This window comes from Lathamus discolor, chromosome 6, assembly GCF_037157495.1.
Source record: "Lathamus discolor isolate bLatDis1 chromosome 6, bLatDis1.hap1, whole genome shotgun sequence".
Taxonomy (NCBI): Eukaryota; Metazoa; Chordata; class Aves; order Psittaciformes; family Psittacidae; genus Lathamus; species Lathamus discolor.
In genome coordinates this window covers 77,808,250-77,832,863 of record NC_088889.1, presented here as the reverse complement: position 1 = coordinate 77,832,863, position 24,614 = coordinate 77,808,250, and the positions used below count along the sequence as shown (strand labels likewise).

At 45.1% G+C, this 24,614-nt stretch overlaps 1 protein-coding gene across 4 annotated transcripts in view; it reads right to left on the bottom strand.

Annotated features, from left to right (window-relative positions):
* Positions 1–15,307, bottom strand: part of CARHSP1 (calcium regulated heat stable protein 1) — a 34,883-nt gene extending 19,576 nt beyond the window's left edge. The window contains exon 1 of one of the 4 annotated variants that reach the window (XM_065683930.1): positions 15,201–15,307. Coding sequence is in view for 1 of the 4 variants with exons in the window: in XM_065683929.1 (XP_065540001.1) it covers positions 2,213–2,237 (25 nt within the window). In the remaining 3 variants the exon portion in view is untranslated. The other 3 variants (XM_065683931.1, XM_065683929.1, XM_065683932.1) reach the window with 3 other exon arrangements.
* Positions 15,308–24,614: the final 9,307 nt, after the last annotated feature.

The following is a 24,614-nucleotide window of genomic DNA, read 5'->3' as shown; positions in this document are numbered from 1 at the left end:
TCAGCCCCAGCGAACACTGCTCAGCATGCTTCAGTGCTCTGGCACAGAGGAAAAGCTCTTCCCAGCCTCCTCACCTGGGAACAGCACTGTCAGCAGGAGCTGCTTTCAGAAGGCAGCACAATTGCCTCTGAACAGCATTGGCCACACATACCTGGAAAACAAGGCCCTTTCCTCAACGGGAGAGCCACATTCTGTACCCCAAGAGCAGCCACGCTGTCCTGGGTTCAGCAGCAGCAGGCATTTTTCTCCTTCTTAGTAGCTAGTGCAGTGCTGTGTTTTGATCTTTTGGCCTGGGAACAGTGCTGATAACATCGATGTTTTCAGTTGCTGCTCAAATGTTTGGTCTGGCCAAGGACTTTCTGAGCCTCATGCTCTGCCAGGGAGGAGGGGAAGCCGGGAGGAAGCAGAGACAGGACACCTGACCCAAACTGACCAAAGAGGTATTCCATACCACAGCACGTCACGCCCAGGGATGTAACTTGGAGTGACCCAGAAGGGCTGGGGGACTGCAGGGTTGGATGAGGTATCGGTCAGTGCTCGGCTGGGGGGAGTGGGGGCGAGTTATTGGTCGGCTGGTGCTGAGGTGTTGTATTCTTTCCTCTTATTATTTCCTTTAGCACTATTATTATTGGCGGTAGCAGTAGTGATCTGTGTTATACCTTAGTTACTAAACTGGTCTTATCTCAACCCGTGGGAGTTGCATTCTTTTTGATTCTCCTCTCCGTCCCTCCAGGAGGAGGGGGAGGGCAAGAAGCGGGGGAGTGAGTGAACGAGGTTTGTGGTTCGGTTTAAACCACGACACACGCTCAGCTGACTTTTCCTTGAAGTTAGCTCTTTCATTTCAGCCTCAAAAGGGAATACGGACATCTGAAAATGCATTTGTTTTCTGGACATCCTTTGGATTTAGAAACAAAGTCAAGAACTCAAACTTTTACATCACTTGCTTTCAAAATGTCCGGGTTTCTGAATTTATTCTACACATCTTCAATTCTCTCCTTCTCTAAGGAAGCTGTGCAGATAAACCCCTGTGCTTTGCCTGCTCTTCTGCTGGCAGCTACAAGATCTCAGCAAGGTTAAGAACATGGCTCGATGGCACACAGTGAGCATGAGAGGCTGATTCTGCTCCAAAGTGCCCTTTCCCAACAGTATGTCCCTTGCTCTCATCTACTGAAAGACTGAAAGCACTGTGACCCTTTGCTCTCTGCATCCCTTGTCTTGAAGGAGAGGAACTGGGTGTGCTTGACTCCCAACTGTGCCCCCAGTTATCCTAAAACAGCTCCCATTTCCCTGGCACCTTTACAAGGCACCTGAGAACCCACTGACTGTGAGCACCAGGCCATGGTACTGCTCCCACCTTCAGCTTCTGTCCAAAGCGCATTCAGGTACTCAGACCCCAGTGTACGCAAGGATCCCAGCACCACAGAGCATCACAGCACGCCTACGTCACAAAGATCAGCACTTAGAGAACACATTCAATTACGAAAGCTGGTTCAAAAAGCTTCCCCTTCCAGCTGAGTCTGCATGACTAACTTTCCACAATTAGCACTGGTATTCCAATTAACACGGAAACTCAGAGGAGTTACAACATGCATGTGACATGTCCACACAAAGGATTACAGTATAAACATGATGCTCGAGGTTGCAGAGGAGTGCCTGCATTCTGTAGTGATTTGGCAGTTAATGGGGACCAGGACACTGCCCAACTGTCCATGTCAAGTAAAAACCTAATTATGAGGTCAGCAAAACACTACAAGGAAAATTCCTGTTGCTCCTCGGTGCATTCAAGTTAGTTTGGATTAAGCAACAGCTATTTCCAGGCAGTCTCAGTAGTGAACACCTTCTCCAAAACACTACCACTGCCTTTCTGCTCCTCTAGTGAGCAGTTTGCTGTGTCTGAATCAATGTTGCCTGAGCAGCAAAAACCAGCCCTGCACAGCAGAGACCACAGAAAGTGGGTGAGAGGGGAACCAAGTCATCAGCAGCCTCTATAGTATCTTGGTAAAGATGAGGACTTCTTACAGTCCTGTGTTTTCCACTGGTCATGCAAGTTTCTAGATGAACTTAAACTGCATTTAAGTTAAGGAACAGAGTGGATAGTTGGGTTGGGTACAGGTTTGATTGGTTTATGGTTATACTGAAGGATCTATGTTGATACCCTGTGGCTCATTCTGTCAAAAATATAGAAGAGACTCCCTCACAGGAAATCCAGTACCTGCAGTGGCTGACTGATGCTGCATAAACTTCTTGCTCCCAACTGTCCAGAACAGAGCTAGCCAGGGACCTCCACTGGAAGGCAAACACAGGAGGCCATCACCAGCTGTAATGTGTCAGCTGCCAGGGTGACATCACTATCACTAGTATTTGCCTAAAGAGAGAGCATGCATAGTGATACGAAGGGGGCCATATTTCATCCCACATCTTGCCACAAAGTATTTCAGTGGGAGCAGAACACAGGAGCGCCCAGCAGGGAGGTCACTTCCTCAGACAAGGCTGGGTAGGGCACAGAGCTGCCCTGAGACCAGCCACCTCCCCTCACACTCTCCCACAGCACAAGTCCAAGACTTCAGCCTGCTTACAGTATCTCACTTACCTGTTGTTGTTTATAGAACAGATTAAAAGAGATGGAAAACTCTCCCCAGCTCACGGCATGTCTGGACAAGCAATGACAGGCCCCAGGCAAGCACCCTCCTATGGGAGTTCTTACCCAGCAAAGAAAGATGAAAAAGATTATGGTAGTGATTCCTGCATGCTAATCAAACACAAGTATTGCCCGGCGACTTAAGTTTCTGTGCACATACATTACTGGCTAATGTCATCAAGTATTTAAATGACCATCACTTGCAATGCTGTTCACTCTGCTTTGGTTATCTCTAGTACAAACCAAAACATCCACAACAGGGCAGGCAGAACAGGAAGAGGGGGGATTCTCACGCGCACTGCACAGGTTGCCCAGGGAAGTGGTGGCTGCCCCATCCCTGGCAGTGTTCAAGGCCAGGTTGGACAGGGCCTGGAACAACCTGCTCCAGTGGAAGATGTCCCTGCCCATGGCAGCGGATTGGAATTATATGAGCTGTAAGACCCCTTCCAATCTAAACCATCCTGTGATACCATCATAATTCTAAAGGGTTTGCATTCATCTTTATTTCCCTGCTCATGCAAATCCACAGGTTTCAGTGCACCACACTTGAAGTCTGGGACAGGGACCTGCACATTAGCCACTGCACCCACCACCTGCACCTCAGCAGGAGGCAGCAGCCTCTCACCAACCACACATGGTGGGAACAGTTGGGAGCTGTTACCCTCTTCCATGTGCTGCTGGGGCAGCTAAGAGCCCAGGCCTGCACCAGGACAAGGCAGAGCTGCAGGGAGGTCATGAATTATCACTCCTGGACCAGCATGGTGATGATGATGCTGAGCCAGAGCAAGCCTGGGGTGTGACACCAGGCCTGTTGCCCTGTCTTCAGTCTCCAACTGGTTTCTGCATGAACTGCCAGCCTACAAACCCAGTTGTTTCTGTAGCAGCACTGTGATGCTATGTCACAGCACTGCCCAGCTGCTTGCAAAACCGCTCCAGCAACACCAGTGCTGCCAGCACCAGGAGCAGAAGCACATATGGCAACTCCCAGAGTCCTGCTCCCAGTGCTCTTGTCCTGGAGCTAAGTACACCACACATTACCTCCAGTAGCAAGTGCTGGTTTCCCTATTTAGTCTTCACATGTTCCAGATGGGCTGTAATAAAGGGACAGTAGTAATACTGTGAGATGTCCCTGGCCATGGCAGGGGCCTTGGAACTAGATGATCTTAAGGTATTTCCCAACCCAAACCATTCTATGATTCTATGACAGAGAAGCATGAAGGGAGATCACGAAAGTACTTTCGCAGTGAAATGAGGGAACATCAGCATGACTTAACTCCATCTGATGCTGGCAAGCCAGCAGTGGCTGCCTAGGTCAGAGTGAAGTACAAGGTAAATAAATACATAATGGTGTTTACGTTCACTTTCCAGCATTTTGGATGTACAATTTAAATAAATGCCAAACTACAGGTTGTATGGTGGTATTTAATAACCTCCAGTAAGTTTTTGGGGGCCTTTTCTGAGCTCATACAATCTCGTAGCACCTACAGTATTCTATAAGCAAGGAGTTCCACAGCTTAAAGGTCATGTGAAAAAACAAATTAATCTCCTTTTAGTGGACAGCGAGGAGTGGCCATTTTTACAGAGAAATTAAGAAAAGGCAGTGAGATCAAAAGGCAAAGCATAGCAAACTGGGAAGAAAAGGAAAGGGAACAGCATAATATCCAAGGGACCAAACAGGAAGGAAGCATTAGCTCAGAGGAGCACACAGGGAAGGGTACAGACTTATTGATAAATCAAACCTTGTATTTTCCACCAGAAGACACATAAATGGGATAGAGAGCAAGAGGAGCTACAAACACCTTCCTGCTGTTCCACACACCACCACCCCCTTTTTAAATTTCTAAGGACAAAAGAAACACCTTATACTACTCCAGACTCCTGCTCCCTTCATCGCAGCTCCATTAGCCAAGGCTGGGAACTCTGTTCTTTGATAGCAGAGACAGCACTTAATACATCTCATCCTATTCTTGCTACACAGGCCCAGTCACAGCAAGTATACATATTTCCCAGATGAAGTACATTTGTACGACTGGACAGGGACCAAGCTGTCTCTTCCAGTGCCTGCTCTTGAGCTCTGCAACTCAACTTTTCCTTCAGTGCTTTTGCAGGTCTGAAGCTCTCCCTCTGCCATTACTTCCATGCTGGCACATTCCATGTGAATTTATTCCAGGATTTATTGCATTTTGGCAGAAAATATTTATATCAAAACATGAGAAATAGCTCATGTGTCTTGTGTCTAAGCATCTTAGGGCTTATCTACAAGGCAAATGGGCTTACTTAGTGTGACACTTATGAAGAATAGCTCTACATATGTAAATCCCTAGGCACTTCTGAGAAGTTCCTTTCTCAGCCTTCTCTCACGTCTCAAAACTTCAGCCAGGATTATGGGGAAGTTTGTTCATGTGCAACTTTGAGCCTTTTAAGAATACTAAAATTCCCTAAAATATTTATGTGGCTCAAGTATTATTCAGAACAATCAGTTCACTGTGTTTCCTCCCTAATCAACATTTTGAATAGGGGAAAAACAGTTCATATTGCAGAGATCTATAACCATGGAAATTTGAGGCATACGAGTATTGACAATGGAAAAAATAACCCTCTGAGGACTTTTAATTTGCCAGCATTACAGCAAGAGGCAGATGTCAGGGTACAGCATCAGAAGCCTCTCACAAATAACTTGATCCTCAGACCAGTACTATGAGGCATCCACTGAACCACCTCCTTTTTGCCAGGCTTGGCTCTATTTTCTGGTTATCCCAATGCACTGGCCATCTCCCAGTCTCTCTGCCTGACACCTGCTATGCATATTTTTATTTTTAATCATCCTAGTCTAATAACCTGAATATATTCCAATTAGATCTTTCAGAAATCAATTAAACAAAAGGTTTGCAATCAAGATATCATTAGGAAGCTGCATCAATATCAATTAATGTCCAACAGATATACAATTTACTGAAACACTATATTGCACCCAAATGAACAGTTAGTGACTGCCTTCATCACTCCAAGACAGCTTGTTGAAACACATTCACCTTGTGCTAATTGACAGAGCACTCAGAGGTACAGAAATGCACATTACATTAAAATAAAATAAAAGGGAGTATTTTCACACATACACACACACTTAAAGACAGGAGATGGGATGATACCTAAATTTTAAATGGAGAAAGTTCATAAATATATGCTTATAGAAACACTGGCCCATTTAGCAACTGCATTTCTGTCTTGCTTCTTCTCTCCACTGTATTTCTGAAATCAGTTAACAGCATATCTCACCATGCTGGAACCAACCTTGCGCTTGTGACCCTGAGACTCCCCTCAGCATCCTCCTTCCCCTGGCTCTGAAGATAACAACCTAGTTTGCAGTAACATGGCGAGGACCAGCTGTGTCCATACCTCTGCATACAAAGCCCTGACTGAGCCACAGAGGTTCATCAGGTTGCCAATAGCCAGCCCTGGTTCCCTGCTTCAATCCAGAGTCTGTCTCACTCCTGGTCTGGATCATACTGCTGGAGAGGAACAGACTTCTTGCAAAGCAGCTTAATAGAGGGAGTTAATGCTCTTTCCCTGCCAGTGCCTCCACGTCCCAATTGCAGCAAGGCTTCATTCCTGCTAAGCCCATCACAGCACCTGCCCATACTTAGGCCAATGTCCATGTCCTGCATCAGCAAGCGGGACACAGCAGACCCACTGCCAAGGTGCCTGCTTGTGACCAGAAAAATCCTTGCAATCAACTCCATTCTGCTTAGAGTGAAGAGGAGACTGAAGCAAAGGATCTTCACACTCTGCAGTCATGAACACCACTCACAAGCAAAAGTCACACGTGTGCTCCACTGGGAGACAAGTGCTTTATAACACTATAAAATACATGTTTAGCTCCTGGCTCTCAAGCTGTAATTGTCTGAATTTGTTTGGCTAAAGTCCACAGGACAAGCACTACATAGAACAGATCTGTGCAGTGTGTGTGTTTTTCTTACATAACCTATTTGCCAAACAATGCAGAAGCAAACACACACAACCAAACTACTTGCAAACCAGAGAGCTTTATCCTGTTACGTCTCCTCAGCTCAGTCTTGGCAGCAGAACTATCCCCACTGCGAGCTGCTGCTTTCGCTAGAACTGTGCGACCTACTGCACTGACAAACAGGTAGTCCCCATATGGTGTAATCAAATCTGTGATTGCATGAACAGTAATGCAGCCAAAGCTCACACCCACAGCTCGCAGCGTCCACAGCTGCTTCAGGGACAGCAGCCACCTCAATAAACATCCTGAACTCTTTGGAAACCACATACCATACAAATCCTCCATCACATCCTCTTGGATGGCAGTTTGGAAAACATCACTGATAACACACTTTAGACTTCGAGGAAAAAGAGTCTCAAAAAGCCTTACAATACCAATAGTCCAGCAAGTCTACTGTAGGCAATGCACTGTCAACCAGAGACAATTGACCCACAGAGAGTTTGACTGCTTTCCCCAATTACCATGTGTGCACAAACCGGTCTGTCTTGCTCAGCACATCCACTCTCTGCATTGAGAGCCAGTTAAATGGCAAAAGGAGTCATATTGTGTTTTACTGCCTGTGAAACCACAGCGCCAGCACAGGCACGTGTGTGAGGCTGGATTTCGTGCCGACTTACACGTCAACAAAACTATTTAACATGCTGTGATTGCAAGAGCCATGGCTCCAGTGATGTGCTGGAAGTGTACTGAATAGGGTAGAGCTGTCCAGAATCACAGATCTGTTGCTCTTGTTTATGTCTACTGTGATAATGCTCAAAAGCCAACACAGACCAAAGCAAGGGAACAGGAAACACAGCTTTGCAAGAAAGGCAAAAATCAACTGTTGTAGTTGAAAAAAGGCAGATGAATCTTGAGGCATGCATGTTCTTCAGGTATAAAACTAAAATTTGATATAGAAGCACATGTTGAATAGAATATTGCATCATATTACAATAGTCACTATCTCAAGGACCTGTACCTACTTCAGGGCATGTAGTGATAAGATAAGGGGGAACAGTTTTAAACCGACAGAGGAAAGATTGAGATGGGCTCTTAGGCAGAAGCTCTTCCCTGTGAGGGTGCTGAGGCGCTGGCACAGGGTGCCCAGAGAAGCTGTGGCTGCCCCATCCCTGGCAGTGTTCAAGGCCAGGCTGGACAGGGCTTGGAGCAACCTGGTCTAGTGCAAGGTGGCCCTGCTTGTGGCAGGATGTTGGAACTGGATGAGCTTTAAGGTCCCTTCCAACCCAAACCAGTCTGTGATACTATCATAATTCTAAAGGTTTTGCATTCAGCTTCATGCTTACCCTGCTCATGCAAACCCACAGGTTGCACAGTACCATGCTCTGCAAACAGAAGGAACAGGACACAGCAGCAGAGCAAGCATGGCACAGCAAAGGCAGTGACTGCTGCTATGAAAGAGTATTTTGATTCAATTTACCTGGTTGGTCACATACTAACAGTTACATGACCTTAAGAAGTGACCAGATTTGCTCACTGGGAGCTGACAGCAGCCTCCCATGTATATGCAGCCGCACACCAGAGGCACAGCAGGGTAACCAGACCTGCTAGCTAGCGCCAGGGATCCTGTACCAAGCTTGGTGGAAGGAGACAAAAAACCAGCCAAACCTAGAAAACCACATGTACTGAGAGCCAGGTGCAGGCAAGAAGGAGGCACTGACAGCCAGCAGGCAGTCTTGACAGCCATGGATGAAACCCAAGAACAAACTGGGCTTCTGTCTGGCACACACACACACTGGGCATGGGGCAAGCTGCCCGGTAGGGAACAAGCCCTACACACACACCACAGGAAATGCCAAGGAGGCACCTTCTCACACAGGGCTCTCTGGTGATGATGGTGATCTCCAAGATGCGCAGCACAACACCCTAGCTTCTGATCCGGGATGCACAGGCTCTCCTGCCATAATCAGGCAGGAGTCACACTTGCAGCCAGGAGCAAAGGGCTGCTGGGTACTCTGTCCCATAGCAGCCCCACACACACAGCACTGGGAGCAGTCCTTCCCACAGGGGTTTGGTGCAATGCACAAAGGGCCTGCACAGGAGTGACCCAGTGAAGCAGGAGCAGACCCACGACCAAGAGAGGTTCAAGACCAGTGAGAAAATGAAGGCAGAGAAATGCTTTTTTACCTAGACTGATATTTTGCATGAAACCTGGTGCTACATATCTAAGAAACCTCAGGTAAGCTTGCACATCTGCCTGCCTTGGAGCAAGCCATAATTCCAGAACAAGTCTTGTCACAGCACCGGGAAACCAGGTGCATGCATGTCTGGCGGGGTCACCCCGGTCTTGGTGGCCAGGAGATCCCAGGCTGCATAGCTCCATATTGGTGGGGTACCAGAGGCAGAGTGCATCCTCAGAATCTGTGCCAGGGAAGGGGTGGCACTGCAGCCCAGCCTCACTGAAGTATTTATAATCAGATTTGATTAGGGTCCTAATTATAGCAGCCTAGAGAGTGTCCAGCAAAAAGGGTAAATGAAGCTGCCAAAAAGCAAAGTATTTTTCTCCCCACCAGGCTGTGATAAATGCCAAGTCAGCTCTGCACTAGTTTTGTTTCTTATTTTATTGCTCTGGGAGGTTTTCACTAGACATTCGTCTACGTGAAGAGCCTGAGGGATGGCAGGGTGGGAAAGGTCAGCATGTGAAGATCTGACAGTGCAGGCAGCAGCATGGTGACACCCTGACCACCATGCCAGCACTGCCTGTGCAGCAGCTTGGCCAGATTCAGCCTGGCCTGACTCCAGCAGGGATGCGCTTTCCTGAAGTCCCTGCTGTGGGTAAAAGACACTGCAGTGCACCACCTCACATCCCCGGGAGAGAGACCTTGTCTGCCCAAAGCTGGCACTGGGGAAAAGAAAAAATAACATCTAAAAAAAAAATAAAAAAAAAAAAGTGCATCAGACAACAGTGTAGCTGCACAGCTCTAGATAAAAGCACATTGTCTCCTCTAGAATCCTGTGTTCTAAACATCGGTGAGAATTTTTAGGACACTGCCAGAGCTCCTGGGATAGGAAAAAGCAGCCTTTTGACATGGAAAGAAACCTCATGTTTATTCAGAAACTGAGACTCGTGCAAGATCACTTTTCAGACATTCTTACTGTAACACCACAAAGCAGAAAGTGAATACAAATATTCAGCCTATTTACCTTCTCCCCTACCACCAAAATGAAAAACCTACCGTGTGAAACACTTTAAGAACTCCTCCTGCCATTCTCCATCACAAAGAGGCTCTATAAAAAGGCTATCACCACATTTCATAATCCCCACTGCTAGATTTTCTCCAAATACTGGAGGAAGTAAGAGTCACAACCTACATAGCTAACTAAATCCCACCTTTCCTGGCTGCTGCCAGCAGAGCTCCTGGTCTGGACATGCCACTGCACAGATAGGCACTGCCTTGCTGAGCTGGGTGAAAAATCCACCTATATTTACACCTCAGTAATAGGTGTAAATTTTGTAAACAGGAAATTCTTTTCCTTTGCTTTCTGGCAGCTTCATTTACCCTCTTAGGTAACTCAACAAGTTGCAGTCATGACTGTGGTTTGCTTTAATCAAGTAACTGAAAACAAGTGAATGCCCTTGGCCAGCCTTCTGAAATCATATGATGAAGACAAAGCCATCAAACGATAGACACTGGGAAGCAGGAGCTCATAAAACAGCACAGTCCGTATCTCTAGAGTGCCTTGGTCAACCTGTCTGGCTGTGCAATGTAAACAAACCAAACACTAAATGAGTTCTAACACAGAAAGAAAATTCCTCCCCAGCTGGCCAAGCAAGATGAAACATTCATTCAGCATCAGATGTTGAGCTGGATACAAACCTCCTTACTCCTCACCCCAACAATCAACAGCATAAATTCCCCTTTAGTAGCAGAGGTTCACACTCCAATTCTCAGGAACGTTAGTATTTTGTTACTGTTGGCCATCCAAAAGCTGCGGTTGCAGCAGGCAGCTTGTCCCCCCCCCATGTGACAAATACAGTGCTGCAGATGGGACGTGGAACACACCACACATGGCTGAGCATGACAGAGACCCACTGCTCCAGGCTCCTACAGCGCAGTGTGGGGGCACTGGCCACACTCTACTCGTGTCTCACAGCCGCAGCTCCATCCAGCCTGGCTTCGAAGCCAGCTTTGCAGCAGTCCCCAGTGTTAGCTCACAAGCTCCCACTCAGGGTAGCACCAATGCATACTTTGCTTTCCTTGTTAGGATCAGCCTTAGTTCATAGCTCTCCACCACTGCCAAAGTCATACACTGCTCACGAGGCATGGCAAAGGACCAGTGTGGTTTAATATTCAAGAGCAATTACCAGGTCAAGGTTCTCTGTTTTCCTTTGTCCCACACAAAGCAGTCTGTGATCAGATCAGGCACAGAGCCATGGGCACAAGGAACAACACAGTGGCACACACAGCTCACTTTCTTTTTCCAGAAACCCGTAACAGAGCCCTCCCCTGCAGCGCTGCTGGAAGTGGAAAACCACCCAGGAATTAAACTGCAGGTTATTTTGTTTCCTCTGTGCCTGTATCCCTCCTATCTGATCACCTTTCAAGAGGAGGCTGCAGCCCAACCCGCAGTTCCCCTCCCAGGCCCTGTTGCTAAGTGAGGTATGTGGCCACAGCACGCTGCACAGAATCCTTGCACAAAACAGCAAGGACTCAAAGACTAGATTCACATCTGCTTGAAACATTAGTTTTTAACCATCTGTCCAGACCTTCACCTTATCTTCACCTCCTCCCTGAAGAAATGCATAATTCAAGGCAAGTGCTTGATCAGTCCAAGGAGCCCAACACTCACACCATGGTCAAAAATGTAGTGTTCGTTTCCTTTAGACTACTGTTCACTTTCCAAATAGCACTAATAAAGCAACAACCTCCTGACCCAAGTGTCATTGCCCCCAAGATAATCAATCATGATTTAAAAAGGATTTCTTGGTTTACTTGATTATTTACCTATATTTAAAACTGACCCAATGAAAAAAAGCAGCTGTGCAACAGCCTCAAACCAACAGCAGATAAAGCACCAGCAAGCCTCTGTGATCAGTCAGTGAGATTGTAGCATCACAGTCACACAAATGAAACCTGATTTAACTGAAGTGGAAGGGAGGTTTCCAGGCTGTTGAAGCCCTGTCATTAGCACAAGGTCAAGCTCCCAGGGCTGAACCCACGCCCCATTTACCTCTAAGCCCTACAGCCAAGCCTGAGAAGATGTGATTTGACTCACATGGTATTACATAGATTCCCTAGGGGAGAGCAAGCAACAGAAGCACCACTTTAATGTACTTCAAGTGCCCCAAATGTGACAGAAATGAATGCCAAGTGTGTTTCTGCACCACACAGAGACAAAGAAAGTGTCAGTTCAGTTCCTCTCCCAGATGTACCCAACAGCTGACACTAAGGTGGGGATGGCGCTTGAGGTGCAACCTCATGACGGAGTGGTCCTTGTCTCTGCATCTTCTGTTCCTTAATGTCTTTTGTTCTTGGTAACCAGCTGAAGGGAAAAAAGCAGCCTTCCTCCAAAGCAATCTCGCTCATGCCTGTTTACAAAACCCAAGAAGCAGTTGTTTATTCTCAGAAAGGGGAGCCTGTGCGGGAGGCAATGCTGTAAAAGGGAGAGTTCAATGCCATGTAGGCAGCACTGTTTTGTTAGCAGCACAGACACCACTCACTGCTTCGTTCAGGGCTCTGCCTGGTAATGGGGATTGTATCATACAAGCTACATCCACAGACACGTCAGGAAAAACGTGAACAGGCACAAAGAAAAATCCTGAAAGCACTACCCGCTAGCAGAGGTCAGCTCAGGGGAGCAACACTGCAGAACTGAGAGCAGAGAGCAGAGCAAGGTTCATCCGCTTCCTGAGGCTCGGAGTTACACCCTGCAGCCCCCAGAGACCATCCAGACAGGCAGCGGGGAGCGGAAGCGAGCAGACATCAGTGCGGGAGGCAGAGGAAATGAAGATCACTGAGCTGTCCGGGGGCTGCCTCCGACGTGAGGAAAAGGCAGTATTAGACTGAAACAGAAGAAAGCAAAACTGCCTCTACCTTCCCAAGAGAAAAGAGAAAGCGGTTAGCGAGATGAATGCTTTCTACCTGTTATTTTACCTAAACTGTGCCAGGAGTGACACATTATGCAAACCCAAACCACCATTCTCATGGCTCGTTCCTCTATGGTGTTCCGTTTTGCTTCCCCACATCAACTTGTTGCAAAATGCAGGATTTGAGCTTTGGGTTGTTTTTTTCTGGGTTGCCTTTTTTTTTTTTAATACCAAAACAAACAAAAAAACCCACAACCCTGTTGTGCAGGAAAAAAATATAAAAAACACCAAAAAAAAAAAAACAACCAAGCACACCATTTCATTCCCCAAAAGGGAACGAACCTCCTCAAACGTTGCCACCCTGTGCTGTGCAGAGGGCTGTTCCCAGCCCTGATGCCTGCAAACGAATGTGATCTCCACTCACACTGAATCGCTCCCCCTCCCCTGCTCCAAGGTAGAAGTTGTGCTTCGCACTTCCCAAATTCAATTCCTCTCCTTAGCCTTCATCAGAAACCTTCCAGATGAGGAGCAAATTAGCCATCAACTCTCGCTACCGACATCCAGAATACTAATGAACAGACTTGAACATCTACAATCTCATTACATGTTGCTAATGATGATCCTCAGCAGTCTTCTTCCAAGTTTCAAGCAGTTACAATATAAGCCTGCCAAGTCAACCCCATGGGCAAAAATGGCCCAATAGAAACTTGACAAAAATAGATTAAAACAGTAACAGCTTTCACCCTGAATCCACCCTAGCCACAAACACCAGGACTCAGCTGCTTTGCCATGGTCCACTCAGGGTGAAATGGAAGCAGGGGGAAGATTTCTTCCCTTCTGCCACTGCCAGGCTCAGCAGGAAGAACAACCTTGGCCATTGCTTGCTGGTCGTATCAGCTAGAAATAACCTCCCACACTGCACTGCATCCAAAGAACCACATTTGATGTAGTGTAATACCAACACAGTCTAGCAGTTTGCTGTAAGGGAAATTTACCTGCAGTAGATACATTCACAGTCTTGCTGTGGTTAATTCTTCAAGTATAGATAAAGGCTGGATTCTCCAGAAGTATACCACTACCCAAAAAGCAATAGCCTTAAGAGATAACAGATTAATGTTACCTGGCTACTTTCAGATTATTTGTATGCAAATATTTCTGTGCTTACAAGAATGCAAATAAAGGAGTGGATGCTGCTGGTAAAAGTATTTACACCATGGGCAAACCTCAGTGCAAGCTCAAAGCAGCAGAGAGGGTAGCTGTAACCAGCAGCAGGTAGGTACACAGGACACAGAGGCAGTACAACCAGGCATGTCATGATGCACACAGAGCTGTGGGATGAGCTTCAGCCTCAGCTCTGCTCCTGCAAAGAGCCACTCACAAGAAACATGCCTTCTCTCCTTTTAGACCCTCACATAGCATGTGAAAATAAACACATTGCCAGACAACAGCCACATCTTTTTACATTTTCTTTGGCACACGAGACTTTTTTTCTGTAAAAACACAAAGGATTCATGTATGCTTACTTTTAAAAAAATAGAAATATCCTTACTACATGTTAGTTAAGTCTCTCTAGATTTAACAAGCTACTAAGCTGCATTTGCGAAAGCACAAGCCCTCTGCAGCTGCATTCATGGGACTTGCTATCTTCCAGTGATAATCAAGGAAAGGAAACAAATATCTTTGCCAGACGTCACGAGCTTAAGAACAGCAGTCAAAAACCCCTTCTCAGCCTCACGAAACATAATGATCAGGAGGCTCAGGTCAAAGCAACCTTACAATTTTCTCACACTCTCCAAGAAACCAAATCTAGCACTACAGAAGGGTTGGCAAACATTTCTCAGAAGTAGCCCTGCAGTTCCAGCAATAACAGTGCCAGAAGAGAACTTCAGATCCTCCCCCTAAAACCTGAATTCAGACGCACAGATCCAAAAACCAAGCTGAGAGGCTTCTCCACAAAGACGAGCGACACGCGTACACATCCAGCTTGCGAGCAGAACATGAAATAAAGGCTATTTCCCCCACTTCTAACAAAGACAGGTGCAAACCGTTCACGCCACAGGAACAGACTTTGTGAGTTCTGAAGCATCCCTTTAAGCAACCAGTGCTGTTAGACCTTTCGATTCCTACTGGGAGACAACTCTTAGCACTCTTTGTCTTTCTCGTGATTTATAAAATTAGCAATTTTGAGCGTAACAACGACGCATCCCCGGTCCTGAGTGCCAAAAAGCACAAATAACTGTGCAAATTAAAAAAAAAAAAAAAAACAGGAAAAAAAGGAAAAAGACAGTAAGAGGAAGAACAGAAAAGGAAGCAGGCAGACAAGCCCTACTACCTGAAGTGAAATCAATCCAGGGACAGGGGGCCGGCGGGCAGGGCTCTCCGCGCCTCCCGCGGCCTCACCCCACCCGGCTTCCTCCGCGGCTACGCGCTCAGCCGAGAGGGTCTGCCCGGCCCCGCCGCTGCCGAGCGTCCCCTCCCGCTCGGCTCGGCCCGGCCAGGCCGGAGCTGCTCACCTGCTCCGAGCGGGCTCTGGCTGCCCACGGCGGGCCGGGCTGGCGGGCGGCGCTAGTGCCGCCGCGGAGCGCCCCGCGCTATAAAGCGGGTGGGCCGGGCCCGTTCCGCCCCGCCCCGAGGCCAGCGCAGCCCCGGCTCGGGGAGCGGAGTCGCAGGAGGGCACCGTGCTCGGCCCGGAGCTCGTGTCACAATAGCGAGGCGACAGTGGTGTTGGAGGGGGGGATGCAGCCAGAGAGCTCAGTAGAAGCAGTTGAAGTTAAAGGGATAATCCCGGTGTGTTTTCTCGGATTTTGCAGTGAGGAAGGCTGAGGAGCTGAGCCGTGGTGCACGCTGATGCGGAAGCACACTCGTGTGCACACTCGCATGTGCTTGCCTGCAGAAACCAGCGCTGCCACGCACAGCAGAGCCTGACAACATGCGGCAGGACAGGGACGAGAACAAGGTCTCAGGTAGTTGCGCGGACTTTAACAGGAACACAAGAATTACTGGAAGATGTTACGACCAAGAGAGCTGTCTTCACCCAGCACCCAGTCACCAGAAAGCAGTGCTTTCATCTGTGCACAATTCTCTCAGCTGATAATAAACCACAGGTTTTCAGTGGCTTTTTCTTTTTTTGTGTGTGTATGGTGTCTTTTTTTTTTTAAATAGCTTCAGCACTGAATTCTTTATGATTCTTTTCCACTTTTAGGTACCAGGCAAAGTACATCCTTATGTCATTACAAATGTAAGATGTAGAGGAGATAGCAGTATACACTCTTGTAGCCAAGCCACCACACACAGATTTTTGCAGGGCTTTTCTTTCCGCAAGGAAAAGTGAACAGGAGTCCTATAACATACAGTGGTTGACCTGAGGCAGGAGAGCTAAGAAAGGTGGCACCATACGAAGTAATCAGCTTCCTGTGTCAACCACAGGGTCATCATCTTCCAAAGTATCTTACCTGCCCAATTCTGTTCTGCACAAGATCTCACCCCTGTGTAGGATACACAGTAGTGGGACTGATGAGTGCTCTTGCTTAAAACACTAATGTTATTCCTGGAAATCTTTTCTGCTTTGTATGGCAATACAAAAGGTGGAGGAGAATGAAGGGGAAGCACTACATAAGCAAGCACTGTTCAGAGCCATCTCCCCAGTCTCAGGGTCTGGGATTACAGCTGTGCTTTCCTCAGAAGTTCAGCACTTGTGAGTCACCCCTTTCTCCCTGCTCTACCCAAACAGAAGTGCACAGCCTATAGCAGATAGATGACAACATATTCATGGGGTTGGTTTTCAGTACCAGACTGTGGGCTTCAGGGTCCCTCCGTGTGAGTGTGCGTGTGTCCAGCTATCACAGTTAGGAAAAGTGATTTTGCCTGCTGCTTTTTTCACGAGCTGCAAGAGACGAGGTTCCAGCTTCCCACTAGACTCCAAGCTGTCTCCCTCCCCTTCTCCTTCTCCGCAGTACAATTACTAATGACAGGTTGAGCACCTTCAGCAGATGTGCCTACCTTGTTCTCTCTGTCCCTGGTGTGGGGTGGACAGCGGCAGGATGGTGTTGGCTGCTTCCGGGGTTGCAGGCAGGGCTGAGAAATCTCTGCAAGGCCACTGCCGCTGGGCTGGGCCAACAAGGGGCACCTCATGGACAGGAGGTGGTCCAGAGCTGCCTCTCTCCTTTCTGCTGTCTGGTTCTCTGCTTCCTCAGACACAGCTCTGGACTGTGACAGGGGCTATGCTCTCCCCTCAGCAGTCCTGACAGGGAAAAAGCAGGTTTCTTGATAGCATAGCATCATTATAGCACTTTTCATTCATTTAATGTATTCCAAGTGCAATTACTTACACAATTTGAGTCAAGAAAATGAGTGTGTAGGGGGGAAAATGTACCAGCTAATGTGATTCATTAGTAATGGTGGGTGCTATACATCCCTGCATAGCAGCAAGGATGAGATGGCTTCAACAGCTATTAAATAACTAGATAGGTGCTGGAATAGGGTGAACTCTGTCCAGCTCTATTAGAAAGGCATGAACTAGTCTAGGACAGCTCCACACAGCACAGAGAAACCCCATTTCCAATTCTGACTTCTGCACTGTTTTGGGTTTTTTTAACTATTTAACCTGAAAGATGTGGTTGGCACAAGCACAAAGAGTGTAGGCTGGGTATGAATGAACTGTGCCTGGAAATTAGAAACAGGCTTTTAATGATTGGAACAATCAGATTGTAGCAGAGAATAATGGGAGGAAAAATACCCTTAACTCTTTGAATATGTGGCATATTAAATATGCTTCACTCCAGAGTGCTCCATTGCCATTTATGTTCTCATGTGTCCAGTTGCAATGCAGACTGGAAACTGAGCAATGCCACACCAGCGTGCTAAACCAAAAGCCTGTGAACTGCTTTCCATGTAAAGCTGTTTACAACAGGATACAGTCATTCTGTTTTATAATTTTATTTTTTTTTATACCAGGTATCTGTCAAGTTATTGTGTGCTCTCACTATCTTAATCATCTGTAACTCTGAATCATGCTTCAGATGAGTTCTGTTCGGTTTGCAAAGCATAGGAATTGAGGACAACTTTGCTGTTCCCAGATAAATCACTGCAGCAAAACCAGGGTTGGAAATCATCATAAAAAAACAAATCTCTCTCTGTGGTTAGGGGTTAGACTTCAGTTAATACTAAGTAATGCTTCCTTTTCTTATACTAAAAGAGGTCCAGGTTCTTCCTCCCATTGTTTGCATGCAGGTGAAATTTAGTTGTCTTTATTAGGAAGCAAGGGACTTCATACCAGTGCAGGAGTCATCAGTGAACAGCTTGATAGGAGGCATAATCCACCTAGTCATTGCAGATCATTTTTTCTCTTGGCTAGCATGTCCTCAGGTTCCACTTCTTCTAAAGAAAGATAAGGAGCAGAGGAATCTTTTAATGCTTAAAATCAGGCAGAAGCTACCAAATATTTTTGGGTCAGTCAGGTTGCCTGTCCATTACTCCTGAGGCAGTCACCTAACTGAGCTCTCAAACCTGTTCTTTCAGATTGCTTGTCTTCACAGTCAAAAGGATGCAGTTTTTCACTTGAGGAAAAATACTGTGTATGGATTGTGCTGAAGTACAAACACAGAACAGATGAGCTTTTCAGCAAGGTAAGCTCCAGGGAAATTGTGGTGGTTTAAGACCAATACGTCTTGTCTTCTCTGTGTTTTTACTTCACATGCAATAGGTGCCTTTAAAGTAACCCAAACCCTATTCTAGTGGGAAAACAAGGCCTTAAAGAAGAACTCTTTACTCTGCCATTTGCTTTTTATTTTGTAAATACTGACTAGCTGTCAGAAATAAAATATTCTCCTCTGTTCTCTCTTCAGTCAGCACCTTCTGTCCTTTACTCCTGTTGATTATATTTATTCTTAATCACTAACACAAGTTGTCTTACTGACCACTCTGCTTGCCAGCTGCTCTGTGGAGGCTCACATCCTCAAGCTGCCTCAGCCTCTGCCCTCCCTAAAAGCTTCCCCTTATAATTCCAGTTGATGCCCCAGCAGACTCAGCTCTGCATTCATAATCAGGCCTGTTTGCTATGAGCTTGCAATAAGAAGTCAAGAAGACAGAAAGATCTCTGCTCTTTACAGGGATCAACGCATGAGCTTATGCGAGGTTGTACATCATACATGCTGGAGGGTCAGGCCAGCAACTGATGGGCAAAGGCATTCATATCTGAAGACAAGATTCAGCATCTCAGCTGATGTTTGCTTTCTAAGGTACAGTGTGTTAAGGTGAAGTTAATCTACAAAAGCAACACAGGGCACAAATCAATCACTAAACACTTAATGGTGGTTATCCTCTGAGTATACATATGACAGCATGTCACTAGAGACACTACCATACTGTGCATCACTAGTATATACCATTGTGTTAGGAAACTGCTTTTTGAAACACAAAATATAAAAGTAGCTGCTCAACAAGCATATTACTGTGGTCTCTATACAGATTTCCAGTTTTAAACTGGTACAGAGATCAAACTGACTCACATTTTACTAGTTCTGACAGATGTCATGATCAAAAGATGGCTGCTAGTTAACCAGTCAGGTCTTCGACAAATGTATCAGTCTTTGACAAAATATCATGTTGTATTATCTGCAGTTATTTAAACACATTTATTTTACCACATGCTGGATAATATTCATAATTCAAAATGATGAATAATGATGATAATTATCACATAATTCATAATGATGACATGCTGATAAATAATTACAGAAAAGAAAAAAAAAACCCGAACAAAATGGAAGCTAGGTTCTGTCCAAATGAACACACAGCAAAAGCTTCATCATGAAAAAGAATCTATGAAACCATCCTGCCACGCAAGAGGGTTGGGTTGTTTTATGACCTGCCTCGATAGATGGCAACAGCCCAGAGCAAAACCACAAAGTGCATAGACAGCAGCATCACTTGAATGTGTGGCAGCTGCAGCTGTTAGAAGGTGAAACACAAAGGCTGGTGATTTTCATAGACAGCTTATGGTAGGATGTTTCTTATTCCCTCATGATCTGGCCATCTTCAGAATATTCATCATTCTCTTCCCTCTTTGTCTATTCTGTTTAAATCCCCAGTGGCACACAGAGCTCATGGTTGTGCTTAAAATTGATATCCTGCAAAGTTCTCTGTTCATTATCAGTTGATTGTTTGTGATAGCTGTGATTAAACTGGTACAAATATATTTACATCCCTGGTAGTGGGATTACTACCTCTTTTGGAAAAAGTCTGGCTGTTACTAGCAGTATGAACTGACTGGACAGACAGATTCTTCCAAACGCTTGTGAATGCACATCCTGCTCAGCAAGAAAAAACTGTCAACAACTGGATTTTTAAGGACTAGATAAAAATCCCCATGGTGCTAGGACTGTTAAGTGAAAGAACACAGAGATGAAAAAGAATGAGTACAAGGCTTCAATGTCCAAGCATCTAGAAGATTCTCTGTACTTCTGTATCTAGAAGTTTTGTAACAGAAACTGCATTCACAGTCCATGGAACAAGATACTAATTCCTGTTTATAATCGATTTGATATATGGGCTACAATATTTGTGTTTATTTCATTTTGCGCATTAATCTCATCGGTATTTTCAATCCCACACCAGGGAGAGAAAAAAGCATTCTCCCAGCTACATTTCTTAATTCTGATTACTTGTTCCAATCTACAAGACAGGATTAAAGGCAAAGTCCTTGTCTGCATCTCTGTCCTCATTTTCTCTTAAAAACCACTGGATGTAGCATCTCATGTACACATTATCTCAAGTCTTCTGAAAACCTACAATGGCAAGTTAGATCTGGTGAAACAAGGGTGTGATCACAGGCTAGCAAGCCTGCCACTCCTGAAAGCCTGCCAGGTTTAAATATTTAATGATTAGACATGATATCTATCCATCCTCCTAATCAATTCTTTTTTTAGGTACCAGTCTGAAGAGTCTCAGAAAGTGCAATCAGGCAGCGCTGGAGACCTGCAGAGGCTTCTCACAGCAGACAGTCAATAGCTACACTTGCTAGGAAATGAGTATGGGAGGCAGAATTCTCTGCCCTGTTCCTTTAGAGGCACATTGAAGCCATACAAGGGCTACACTGCCTTGAAATCAAGTGGCTTTTATAAAGCCTTTTCTTTATATCCTTCATGTTGGTAGCTTTTTTTTTTTTTTTTTTTTACTTACAATAAAATGAAATGGAAACTTTCACCAAGTTCAAATAGGCAAAATTCTTCTTTAGAAGGCAGTGGACAGGGGTAAGTTCCACACATGCAGAACATCTAAAAGATGTCTGCTTACAGATGTAGCACATACGAACCATGCAGTGGGAGCACGTAAAAGCAGGCATGGGGTTTGTGTCTGGCAAAGTAGCACGTTATGCCATTTGTTTTAAAACCACAGGGAGGCTTTGGGAGCTGATGTGATATAAGAAATGTAAGCAACAAAGTCAGGAAAGTGTGTCTCAAGTCACCTTCTGAAAAGAACTTTGGTTCCTTTGGCTAAATGCTCCTCCTTCTCTGACTGGGGTTCCTAACTCTCTGTCTCTTCAGGAGCCAAGTATTTATCCCGTTCCTTTCTGCAAAACAATAGCTAGAGGAGGGTTGGTGCTTTTTTCCTTATTTAGTAGCTGAAGGGATAGGATGCTCGAGCTGAGCATGCGAAGCTCCAACTAAGGCAATTCCCAGAGAAGACAAGACTGTAAGACTGTTCTTCAGTGTCTCTCAACTGGTCTGTTGGCTCAAGTGGACTGTATAAGTCACCTGCATTGAGCCTTCAGTACTGGACTCTCCTCATCCAGAATATTCCCATCATCAGTAGATGATACTGTAGTTCCTTCACAACTGGATTAATATATATTGAATTATTCTCAGCAAAAGGAATTGCATCATCAAAGAGCTCCAAGACCGAAGACCACATAGATCCACAGGAGATCCACATGCCAGATGTAGGCTCAAAGTAACTCAGACAGAAAAATAGACTAAACCCCACTTCCTACATCTTTGGTGAAGTGTTGAGTTTTATGACACCTTTTATTGCAGAGAGTACCTCCTAGGAAATTGTTTTGCTCTAACTGAAGCTAATACTGAAATGTCTATTGTCTCCCAATGAGATCAATGACATTCAAGCAAGGCTCATAAAGCATTTAGCAGCTAGAGAAAAATAATTGTGGGGATGGCAATGTTAACAGATAATAGTGCTCTCTCTACCGTTGCGTTTCTCTCATGGGCCCATGGATCTAAGTTTAACTGTAATTGTTCACTAGCGCAGCTTCCCTTTGGGCCCAGAGTTTTATGCTCTGCATTTGACACTTAGATCATGGTGCAAATACCTATGTCTAAGCAATAGCAGGGATTTATTCTGTGATGATGCAAAGGGCATCAAAAAGTCATTTGAAAGAGATTCAGCAAGAATTCTGGTTTGCATAAAAAGGAAAATGACGCATATAAGGATAATAAAAAAAATATCTCCTTACAGAGTAACAGAATTGGTCTGGCTTATTATACCCACCCAGTAAACAGCAGCTTGTCCTTATGAAAGAAGTTTGTTTATGCTTTCCACAATGTTCACAGGTCCCTCTCCTGGCACTTCGTATTTCTCTACTCCACAACAGAATAGAGACTAGGAAAATAACATAGTGCTTTATTTCAAAGTGCTGTACAATACAGACTATTGTACAGTCCTTTGGGTTAAGTCCAGGATAGTGACAACTGATGTCATCACCTGATAAAGATGAACATACTTAAATATGACTGTACCGTTCTCAGAGAGTGCTTTTATAGATCAGGTGCCTGATAAGAAAGCAGATATGAGTTTATTGGGATGGAAAATCCATGAGGACATTAGCAGTTATGTTCTTGCATAACTGCATACTTCTCCATTTAAATTGCTGCTGCATCTACCCCAGAGGAAATCCTTCTAATCACTGTATAGAGAGAGTCTCAATACAACAAACAATCTAGCTTGAAAATCAATATTTAGTTTACTAAATGGGTACAGATGTGCTCACGTTCTGGGGTTTGCATGAGCAAAAACATTCACTTAAGGTACAGGAAAATGTAAACAATCTTTAATGCAAAGAATCCAATGTACTTTCTGCAAGTCTATGTACAAGACAAGACCAAGTGCTGGCAAAGAACTTGACAATTAGAAAACAGAACAAAAATCATTCATCTAATTTTGAATCTTCATCTGGAGGAAGGTCAAATATTGGAAAATCTGCTCTAAAATGGGGGTGGGGGAGTCAAGGACAAGTCAAAATCTCCTGTACAAATTTGAAGGAGAAAGAGAGTAAATGTTGCATTAAGTAAACAAGCAAATAAGATTTTCAGATAAAATTTTCAGGCAGCACCATCTCCATTGGATGAATGCATTGAGACACAGTCATTACTGGGGGAGGGATCTAGAACAACTCTGAGGATGCTACAGCTCATCCAGGAGACTAATCAGTTACTTGAATTGGTGCCTGTTAAGGTCAGTACTCACAAAGTTTCACTGTTTTAGCCTGACCTTGCTTCTGCAGAAGCCTTTACAACACCAGCGAGCTACCAGAACACTGCAGCAGGGTGGGCTGGTTACAGTTATTCCTGGCTCTGATTAGCCACAAAGGCCTTTGTGATGATGTTAAACATACCCCATTTCCCAGCAATGACCATGTTCTTATCATCAAGAGGAAATACCTTCCAACCCTTTTGTTTCAAACAGGTAAAGCAAACAGGAAATACTCAGCTACCTTGCTCCCAGTCTTTCACTATCCATGTTACTACTTCCTGTGTCTATTTTGGGACAGAACTGTTTAAGAAAACTGCTTCTTCAAAAGTTCAGGTTTCACTTGTGCAGGCAGCTTGAGCCCTCAGTATCTCACTGCCTCCTTCTACCTTCATGGTGGGGAAAAGAGCACGAGCAAAAGGAGGATTAAAACAGGAGTGTGTTCACAACATCAGCTTCTTTCAGCTACTGCCCTTCTTTCAACTAAGGGCTACTTTTCGTAGCCCAGAGAAATGATTCATGCCTCTGTAGTGACAGTTTGGGATTCTTTGACAGTAGGAGCTGGGCATGCAGGAGCAGATATTTTTTGTACTCTTTATACTAACAATTACAGGTGTCAGATTCCATCAGCTATTCAAGGAAAGTTAACCCCCGGCTCTGTAAGTCTGAAAAAACCCAAAGAATTTCATGAGGTCCAACAATTTCCTGCTGCTTTCAGAAAATTTGGAGGCATTAATACAACATAAAAACAAAAAAAATCTTGTTTGTATGTCAAATATAAGGATTTTGGGTTTGTATCACACCAGTGTATGAAACGTGAAAATAAAAGCATGGGAACATAAGATCCTTGCACAGAGATTGTAGCCTAAAAATGGTTGTTGTTTCTGCTTATAAAGAGCTTCAGGGGGCTGGAAAGTGTGGTGCAGTAGTGTCACATCTTAGCTGTTTTCTTAGAGAATATTGCATTTTGTTTTAATGCCAACTTCAGGGCAGCTGACAAGGAAAAGGCCAAGATAAGGGTGCTTGGATCAGGGAATTTTCTGCACTATTCTGTCCTTTCACCAGTCATATTTCCTCAGGGGAAAAAAGAATCAGTGGGAAAGTAGAAGAAATTCCCAGATACTTTGTTTAAGTTAAATTGTATTTTTTAAAAGAATTCAATTAAACAATTCCTACTAGTTCATCAGGTCAGTTCCCACCTCATCCATGTCCCTCATTTTACAGCCCCATAGCTGTCTTCAGGTGTTTAATTCTTTCCCATTAATCTCTAAATAGCTTTGACTCTGGAAAAGATTTCACAGTAAGTCTATAGATAGCCACTCCTGCATGATAACACTGAAGAACAGTAACCCCACAGCCATACATACTCAGCTTTAGATGTATTAGTGATGAAGACAGCTTCGAGAGGTGTTTTACGTCCTTAAGCCTGTGGAAAACAGAAAATACCT